This window comes from Typopeltis vanoorti, chromosome 17 (genome assembly GCF_054136105.1).
Source record: "Typopeltis vanoorti isolate ZY-2024b chromosome 17, IOZ_Tvanoo_1.0, whole genome shotgun sequence".
NCBI lineage: Eukaryota > Metazoa > Arthropoda > Arachnida > Uropygi > Thelyphonidae > Typopeltis > Typopeltis vanoorti.
In genome coordinates this window covers 43,385,403-43,395,910 of record NC_143565.1, presented here as the reverse complement: position 1 = coordinate 43,395,910, position 10,508 = coordinate 43,385,403, and the positions used below count along the sequence as shown (strand labels likewise).

The 10,508-nt window shown below is 35.1% G+C and overlaps 1 protein-coding gene across 3 annotated transcripts in view; it reads left to right on the top strand.

Moving 5' to 3' along the window:
- Positions 1-3,821: 3,821 nt before the first annotated feature.
- Positions 3,822-10,508, top strand: part of LOC150097329 (ras-related protein Rab-26-like) — an 86,478-nt gene continuing 79,791 nt past the window's right edge. The window contains exon 1 of one of the 3 annotated variants that reach the window (XM_090407685.1): positions 3,822-4,270. In XM_090407685.1, the coding sequence (XP_090263811.1) occupies positions 4,193-4,270 (78 nt within the window). In that variant the 5' untranslated portion in view covers positions 3,822-4,192. Of the gene's footprint in view, positions 4,715-10,508 lie in introns of all 3 variants that reach the window. The other 2 variants (XM_090407684.1, XM_090407686.1) reach the window with 2 other exon arrangements.

The window sequence follows — 10,508 nt, the reverse complement described above, 5'->3', positions numbered from 1 at the left end:
TGTCAACTTCATATTGCAGATGATGTTTGCTCTGCTTTGGGGACAGTCAAAAATTCATTTTGCTTGATTTCCTGCTTGTAATTTATATATTCCTCCATTTCCTTTAGCGACGTTCCGTTATAATCCCTTAATTGTATGTTTAATTTCGTAAACAAATAGAGACAGCCAGAATAACTGGAAAACAAATTAATGCATCGTTGCTCTGAAAAACTACATTACAGATATATAAAAACTACAACAACAAAAAAAAGTTTTTTTTTCTGATATCTGCTGATGATGGCACATGTAAGAAAAAAAAACGTTTTTTTTTTTTCTTCTCTTACATGTGTCATTACAGATAGCTCGTTTAAGGGGGAAAAAAGCATTCGTAAAAGATAAAAACAACTTGTTTTTAAACAAGGTGTTGTTTTATCTTTTAAGGAATGCATATTTGTTTTTAAACAAACAACACTGTTTTTGAAAACAATGGATTATGTTTGATAATGAAAATACGATTCGTTTATTATTATTATTATTATTATTATTAAGAGAGACCTCCAGGGAGTCTGGAACCCATCGAGGGAAGACATACTATTCGCACTATCTGTCATACCTGTTCTTGAATTCATTCACACTGCTTGCACACACACAACATCCGACAGCCATCCCATCCGGTTTCACAAGTTAAACCGATCATATACAGAGATGCGAAAATTTTCCTCCTTGAAACTTGTGCTTTTATCCGCAAAGTAGGCAAAATGTCCAGAACAATATATTCAATTAACACGCATAATACACTGGCCTTAGCTGCTTATCCCGATTTTTAGGACTGCAATCTATGGCTCACAGCTAATCCAAAGTAAGGTCAATCCTTCCCCCTCACACTCTTAATTCAGCTTTAGGCGATCGTGTTTAAAGATATTGTTATTGATTAGCATATAATGTTAAGGAAGACAGCTAAGTACTGCAAAAGCAGGATTTGGAGTAAAATTCAGAAGCGGCTACTTAGCTGACATTATTGTTTTAATTATTGAGAATTGCAATTCACTCTGAAATTTCTCCAATAATAATAATAATAATAATAATAATAATAATAATAACGCTACTGTTGGTGACCTACAGCGTTTTTATAAAAGCTAATAAAAATAATCAGCTGATCCCGTGCGAAAAATTTCTCTCCAAGTCCAAAATCAAAACGTCCTATAGATGTCGCTGTATGCTTACATGAAGTAGAAATCAGTAGAGTAGTAGATAAGAAATGCAACGATGAAATTTGCTATTAACAGAGACCAACAACAAAAGTAGCAATGAACGAAATAACAATTGTAACAGGTAGAGGAAATAAATGCCATACTTTCAACATTGTATATGTCACAACAGAACTTTTTTCTTCTGCAAGGGCTGATCTATTTCTAAAAATTGCTACTCAAAAGTATGGGAACAGCATACTGAATTCTGTTACGCCAGCTATTAATTTTCTTCAATTGGTAGTGGTGAAGGCTCACAGAGCAGGCACCAGCTGCGGACACTAGCTACTCCCATTCTCCCTTGTAAATTAGAACTTTTCCCGTAATGCTCCGTTCAAAAATTCTGAAGAAAATATTGCGTATTTTGTTGCAAATTTATCCAGTTATTTCCATTATGACGTTTCTGAACGGGGCTGGATAATGTCGATAGGGTTGAAAGAAGAAATGGCTCTTGAAGTTTATACACAAATGTCAGCCAAGTAACCGCATTTGACGAGACTCTTTCACTTTCTCAGCACTTGACCCACATTATTCGCATCTTTTTTATTTATTTATTTTTAAAAAAAATCTATTTTTTTTTTAAATAGATAAACCAGTTCAGAATAGGGTGTTCTTAGATCTAGTGCTTCGGATTTGGCGAGCTCTTTTTTTTTTTTTTTTTGTATTTCTTGTCAAATAAAAGTGAAAGATTAGCAATATTAAGCTTGAGATTGAAGTAGATCGAATTAAGGTCCTGATGATTCATTATCCAGTATCTCCTACGTGAATATTATTCTTGAATTCCTGCTAACTGTTGCTCTTCGTATATCTTCGAATCATTGAGCACGAATAACTGTCCGAGTTTAATCAAGACTGACTCATTTTAATCAAGATCATAAAATGCCAAATTTCATCAAAATCTACATTAATAACAATCAGCAATATTAGGTGTACGATTTAAGCATATTGCTGTGTGTGTGTGTGTGTGTGTGTGTGTGTGTGTGTGTGTGTGTGTGTGTGTGTGTGTGTGTGTGTGTGTGTGTGTGTGTGTGTGTGTGTGTGTCAAAAGTATGAGTACCTACCCATACTTAAAATGAAACAACCCAGCCAAAAACGAAAAAAACAAATAATAGTAATAATAATAATAATAATATGTAAGAAAATAAAACAAGTAAAACAAATAAATATAATACGTAAAATAAATAAATTTAATTTAATTAAAAATTAACCAAGTTAAAAAAAATTACTCACATGTCGATGCCAATATTCCAATTATGTACTATAATAATTTTGATTTAGCATACTTTATTTATTTATTTGGTAATCACGCGAGATTTATTTCGACCAGAAACTTCTTTTTTTTTTTTTTTTTTTTTTTTTTTTTTTTTTTTTTTTTGTTTAGCCAAGTTACGTAGCATTCTAGACAGGATTTATAATTTTGGAAATGGGTTTTGAAAGGAAGGACAAACCAGTGGACTAAAACAAAACACGTGCATGTCATTCACATAAGAAGAGCATTGTTAAAAGAATACTTAAAAAAAAAATTAGATATTTATGCTGTATTATTTAAAGAAGTATTAGCTTCTCTAATAATACACAGCAAATATTTTGACGCCTTCCGACACAGAAGGAGACAGACTTCGCTTTATTCGTCGAGAGAACAAACAACTGCAAGCTAACTGTAATGAAAACAGATCTAGATCCACCGTAGCGACAGAATGGGAGGTCAAAGGAAACAACACATTTAAGGGGCGTCGTTGCAGAAAGTGATAATGGACCCTGCATTGATCTTCGGACCGACTAAGAGTCGTTCGGAGTCGTGAAATACGAGAGAAAGGAAAAGACGGGGTTCCTTATCGCCTGTTGGGCGGATGTATGGAAGAATGTGCCTAATGAAGATGGAGTCTGCAGTGGAAGAAATACTATTAGTGCACAAATCGTCAATATTATATTAAAGCAATTATAACGAATACTTTTCTAATTTCGAAATAGTTAATATTGTGTTAATATAAACAGAATAAAGAAATTTCCTCGTAGCGAAGTTCTTTGATAGCAAAATCTTTGACAAATGAAAAAGAAACATGCAGTATCGAAAAGTGTAAAAAAAAAAAAAAAAAAAAAAACTAACATCAAATTCATATTCCTTGCATTGGTACAGAAAAACCGGAAGTATACTAGTGGCTCTGATGCCTCCTGGAAGGAGTAAGTTTTCTGAAGATTCGACTGGTAATAAAATATTTACGAATTATTTTCGTATGTGCGTATATACATCCCAAATTTTTAATACATTCTTATCATCAGAGTTCGTTGAACTAATTTTCGGATAATCGGGATTTCGGATAATCGAAACTCTGTGATTTTTGATAAGGAACGAAACACGATTGCCAAGCCTAACTACTCAACTATCAGACAAGGAAAAAACTTGTACATTTCAGCTAATGAACGTCGTCTGCTAGAGAGAAAGAGAGACAGAAACTGCATTCCTAAACTTTGACTTTAAACACAGTTGCCTTTCTTGGATATCGTTGCGGTTCACAAAGCCTTCTCTTACTATTAGCCACAGTCGTCCTGAAGCACGTTACCATCGATTAAATCGATCGTATATACCATGAGAATGAAATGCGCATGCGCAAAAGTGTACCGATTTCTCTCGTTCCACGTTCTCTCTCCAACAATCGTCGGAGAGAGAGCCGCAGTACCGTAGAGTATTTTAACATTGTAATCCACAGCTGGTAGTAACCTGGAGTCGCGAGTTTTAGTTGAAATTGACATCCACAAGTGGAAGTATTGTTGTGTGACGTCATTAGTCTAGATTGATATTGTTTATTTCATCACGCGTAGTTTTCTGGTTGTGCACGCGTGTGTGTGATGATACCAAACGTACTGTGCCTTGAAATAGCTTAAATGTTATTCATTTCTCAGTGACAGAAACAAGGTTTTAGGCTTAGGATGTTATTTATGGAATTCTCTTTGCATTGAAAGTAACAATGGCAAATATTCTTTTGACGTCTGCTAGCCTACTCAATTACAATCATTTCAACCGACCGGCTTGTAGAATTTCTCAGGTATTTTCTCACATATAAATAGCTGTGATTTATCGTTGTTATACAAATGAAAGATTGATATTTTAATGTTCGACTACATCAGCTGTCTTTTAACGCCGTTATCGAAAATAGACGACAATTGAGGTCACCGGAAGAGACCGTAATTTCACTGAATAAATAAATAAAAGGAACACAGGAGTGTTGGAAGGAAATAATATGTACAGTGTAGCTATTCTTTCGGTGATATTTGACTTATCGCTGCTTGGGACTTACTAAGGAATCTTCTAGTAGCAGAATAAAGTGTTGATCGAAACAAAGATGGCCGATGAGAACAGCGGCGTGGAGAGAGAACAGTACGGACTTAGAGTTGCGTCGAACGGTAGGGACGGATCCCGTTCGCCCATCAAAGCGATGTCGAACTCGTACCTTAATGATGAACCTCAAGTCGAAGAGATCATCCACAAGGTAAGATTAGACCGAAATCAGGCCCGATTACTTTGCTGTTTAGAAGGAGGAGGTTGAAGGATGCGGGGGGGGCATGCATCAGTGATGTTTATTTCCGTATGTGTGGAACTTTATAAAATTTCTTTAGACGCAAAACTGTGTCCCAAACTCTCTCCCCCTCTTTTTTTTTTTTTTTTGTTTCTGGGCCAAATACGGCCCGCACGAAGTTTCTATAATTCCTTTTTTTTTTTTTTTTTTTTGTAAATATTTGATCGAGAATGCAATTATTTGCATCGGGTAGTTTGCAATCGGAATTGAATTCAAACCTACACATCTATTCAAGCCTACAAATGCAAATCTGACTCTACTATCTAAGAATATAATAATTAATTAAAATGTAATCATCCAAATTCGTCAAAAAAGCTTTATGGACTGTAGTAAGAATCTTAGTAATTGTAGAGATAGATATTAACGCAAATAATAATAATAATTTGAAATAAAACGTCTAAATGAAACTTAATTTGTATATTTGAAATTTATTTCATTGAAACTAGCAAATAGCAGATTTAAGTTGAAAATGGAAAATACAGTCGAATGTAAACAAATAAAATTATTGCAATGATATACAATGCCGCTATTTTTGTCCAGCTTGCAATAGCACCACTTGATGAAAATAATTGGTTTCCATATCTATATATATTTAGGATATGTCTTTAATATATTAGTATCCTCAATTTTTATTTGTTTATTTTATTTTTATTTTTTCTATAAGTGTACCGGATGATGTACTCCTTGTATTTTCCAATGATGCTAATACTGATGTATTAGTATAAGTCTGTTGACACTTGTTCCATTAGTTAAAGCACAAAATGAGTAGCCCAACATGTACTGAACTTCTTTTCACTTAAATAAGACTGGAAACTCCAGGGGTTAACCAAAATATACAGGAAATACTGCTGTAGTTTCCGCTGGCGGGCCAAATACGATCTGCACAGTGGCCCGGACATATCACCGCTTTCGTAGTCGGAATGCACATAGAAAGAAAGAACACACACACACACACACACACATACACACACTCTCTCTCTCTCTCTCTCTCTCTCTCTTTAGGGGTATAAAAATGCCGGTTTACCAAAATGGAAAACTTTGTTACGTTTGGATTAAGTCACCTTCGACTGTCTGTAAAAGCCCTTAGAAATATTTTTCTAAAAATCAGGGATTAGAACCCAGATCTTGTCAACCGAAATACAAAAGGAACTTCATCCTAACGAGTTAGAACAGAGACAAGGAAAAATGCTTTATAGGAAAAAAAAAAAAAGGACAAATTTAATATCGAGACTGACTTCTCTTTTCTGTTTTGTAAGTATAAATAGTTCTCCTTCCTTCTTTCTTTACTCTTTAATAATGCAAATAGACAATGGAAAGTAATTTGCATAAGTAATTTTTTTTTAAATCTTCCAAAAGGCATGAATAGGTGTCATCTTGTGAGCTCTTCATTAAAATGATCGATCCTTAAGGTGGAATGATGGAAAGGAGAAGATTGATAGAAAAGGGCTCAGCGTGCACATAAGACGATACAAACATGTAACAGTAACGTTTTTGCCGCACTTTTTTTTTTATCTCTAGTTATTTTGGTTTGTGTTTGAAGTGTTCATCAGTTATCATAGCTTGTGGATGTGTTCTTTGTGCACGTGTCAACTGTCTAAAAATTTTTTTCGTTAGCAATTTTTTCCCCCCCAAAACGTGGTAAGCTATCCTGTTGTCATTTTTCTGCTTACAATACATTAGTAGGTCCTTAAAGTGGGCGTGTTTTTGGTTCAGATTAGGAAACGGATTATAACAGTGTTTTGTACAATAGTGTCCCCCTACGCGGTTTCATCAGATGAATTTCGCAAAATGCGAATTCAACAGCTGTTTTTCGCATTTTGCGAAATGTATCTGATGTTGTGAGTCATGACTACCCGATATTTCAGTAAACTAACTAGGAGTTATTAAATTTTGCATATAGAATAACTTTGCTTTGGCTAAACTTGTCGAGTGGTCATGATTTTTTTTTTTGATTTTTTTAATCGGGACATTTTTAATGTAAAATTAAGCCAAAACAAATCGTACGTGAACTACCTATGCTCAAAACAGTCCAAATTTGATTGTTGTGATAATGGATGACCTCGCTGTGTTTGAAGAAGCAGAGGGAATGCTGTTCAATGTACGATCAAGTGGTGCTTAGGAAAAATCCGGTTTTTCGGAGTCTGTTTTTTTTATTGTGTCGTCTTGTATGTAGTGCCCGAATGCCATGTAAGTCTGCACTCTCCGTAACACATCAGCTTCACTTCGTACCATAGTTGAAGGTCCTCATCCCTTATACTAGATTTAATAATTCCAAGATTGTGAAGGATTGAAAAAAAAAAAAAAAAGCATTAGAAGTTTGAGATTATTCCTTCTTCTGGCTTCATCTCAAACTTGTCATGCTTTTCACACCAACGATGTAATTTCTCTGAATACTGCCGTCGAACAGGGGTTCAAAAACGAGACTTCGGCATCGCTTTGCTCTAATTCGCACTTTATTTTATCATTATTATTATTTTTTTTTTTATATATAGAAACTGGCTGAATCTTATACGGTGGGTAGACAGAAAGCGACCTCTAGTGTTAGTTGCAAAACTTGGAATACTTAAAAAAAAAAAAAAAACAGAACTAATCGAGAGAGATTACTCTCTGAGAGAAATGGAAGCGTAGGCGTCCGTAGATTTTGTTAACCACCAAGAGACACCATCGATCTATAAGTAAGCTGTTTATCCTCCCCGAAAATTACTTCGTCTCTCATCCCGTTGTCCTTAATTCCTTTGATTGCGGCGGATTCTCGGAAAGTAGAGTCGCTGATGTGTTTCTTCATTTTCTTTTCTCCTGCCGTGCACGTGTGTGTGTTAGGTATTTCCGCTTTCCGATGTTGACAGATACTCCCGTTGAAAACAGAATCAACATTTACGCCCCAGCCGGTTGCAATTCTGCAACATCCGCTCATTTCAAAAAACGTCCTAACCCTACGATTAATCCCATCTCCGGCGGTTAGCAAACTCAACGGGGAAACCAGCTCAACCTAAATAACTAAAAATCAACCTATAAAGGAACGGCGACGTTTCGAAAAGTATTTCATAACCTTCTTGATATTCGTAGAATCGGATGTCCCCGAAATCATGCTAAAAGAAGTATATTCTCAACAATTCTTTTTCATATCACTAACAACAGCGTATTGCAAATAGAGTTAATTAAGTCTACGCTTGGTTAGAACTGCAAAGGCGAAAATAAGATGGCGTCCGGTAGAACTACATTAGCTTTTGAACAAGCAGCCTCATTAAAAAGACGGCAATTCTTGTCATGCACACCTCACTGATTCTACTCATTAGTACCGAGACAATCATCTCCAGGGAGTTTTAAAATAGAAGGTTAACGTCCTAAGCCCTTTTCTTGAATAATATTGAAGTGCACAGAAAAAGACACTTCTCTTTTATTCCTTCGCTATTTTTTTCATTCTGGTAATTGTTATTTATTTGTTCACGTGGGAGCGGCGTGTTTGTATAAAAAGTAGGTGCTATCCTGTTTGCAAAACAGCACGCATTAGCTGTTACGTGTCAGCACATATCAAATCTAGCCACGAGGACGATCCAAGTGGCGTGTTATACGTAGCCTACATTGTCTTTTGTCTGTTACATCACATGTCAATAATGCAGTGTTTGCTGTTTGTTATGCAGAATGCGATCTGTGGTCTATTCGAGTCATACCGTACCATATGGTGTTTTCTTTCTCAACTTTGCCATTATTAAAAGAACTGTAATTATATTGATGTAAGAATTGTTGGGATAAGAAATGACGTCACAATAATAAAATTTTTCCAGTTGGCATATTTATTAATTGTTTGCATTTACGATCGCAATTTTATCAGTGAATGTGTTCGTTGTATAATATTAAAACTGGTTCTTTACTTGCTTAAAACTTGATTACTTTGTGCTTCCTTTCACCAGTAAGATCGTCAAATCTACGGGATTCTGTCGTTTTTTATCGATTACTTTATGGAGACGAAAACTTCCACTTTTCACTCTATGCACGATTTTACGCTAAGTCCTCTATTTTGCTGTTAGCAGTTGTGGATCTCGGCCAAGTTTTTTAATACACTGTAGTGTGCTGAAGGTTATCTGCCGGTCTCTTTATTTTTGATGTTCTAGTGAAAACTTAGAGTACATTTTGTCACAAAGCAGGAACTTTGCTGTCAAAATTTTTGAAGGTCTTATAAAATTAACTAGGTGATCATCTTTGTGTTTGAAATCTTTTGCTAGATCTCTCCCTTTGAAACTACTGTCTGAAATTATTTTTCGTCCCCTTTATCATAAAGAGTTGTTGATAAGGTCAAAGGTCATCGTTATTGTTCATCCATTGAGCATTAGTTGGCTTATACAGTCAGGTTATTTTCTGAAGCTTTATCAGGATAAAGGGATAACTACAAATCTTACCGAAGGAGTCCTAAAAGATGAAAAAAAGGTTAAAGGTCGAAGACTTAATATAGACCAACGAATCTGTTTTGATAGCATCAATCTGCGCTTTGCTTTCTCTTATATATATATTAGGATTACCAAGTAATTTTATAAACTTGGTTATTTTACTCCTAATCCCAAGTAAGCAAACAGTTAAGTCTGCGTCTGAACGTAGTTCAAGTCTATAGGTGGTGCAACACCAGGGAGACTCATTGTAAAGGTGGGTAAAGCTCTGTTCACTATTCTTGGTATTTTTCATTATTCCCAAGGTAAAAAAACTTATTTACACACACACACATATATATATATATATATATATATATACACACACACACACACACAAACAAACAAACAACACAAATGCTGTTTTGTTGGATTTTGCTTTTGTATATAAACTTATCAGCCAAGAAAACGTGAGCTCTAGAAGAGGTAGAGATTTGGACATCAAAAGCGTCAATCAGAGTAACAGGATTTGATATTAATTGAAAGAATTAACTCCCATATTTTAAAAATATGCAGAAACGATGATAACTTCATAGTACAATACAATAATTTTCATCTTTAGACCAGTGTTAAGGATAATATTTATTTATTTATTTTTAATTTAAATTTTATTTTATTTTCTCTTATGTTTTATTAGCAAATTACGCAAAACAAAATTATGCGCAGAATACACATCCCCAAAAAAGCTCTTCATTCGACTGTTGCGAAAGGAATGACGTCACAACACAACAATGCTATAAAGTGCGAAACGCACTTTACGACGTTCTAATAATAATTTCCTTCCAATTTCGCCCAGCGGAAATTTAATGAACTATTTTATGAATCCATGGACTGCAAAATGACAAAAAGATTATTATATTTGCGATGTACATACAAAGATCTTAGCACGTTCCTCAATTACATAGGATATAAAAGCCCATCTAAAGTGGTTACAAATAGTTGAAGTCTGCGAAGGTCGTCCGTACCTGTACTATCGATTAAATAAGATCGTCGAGTGTAGCGTTAGGTGAGAACTGCAGGAGGCGGGCATGAATACCCCGCATGCAGTTTGACGTCACCACACCTGGTTCCCGTTATTTACGCTTTCTGTTTTCCGATTGATGTCGAGGTGAAACAAGAAAATATTCTATTTCCGATGATCGCATCGTCTATTGCTCTTTCCGAACGAACTGCTGCGAGGAATGGATAATACTTGGGGATGTTTCCTTCTTCCTCCCACTGTGATATCTAAACACAGAATTGAATGCAAACCGAAAAAAAAAAAAAAAAAGAAGGAAGGTATCGCA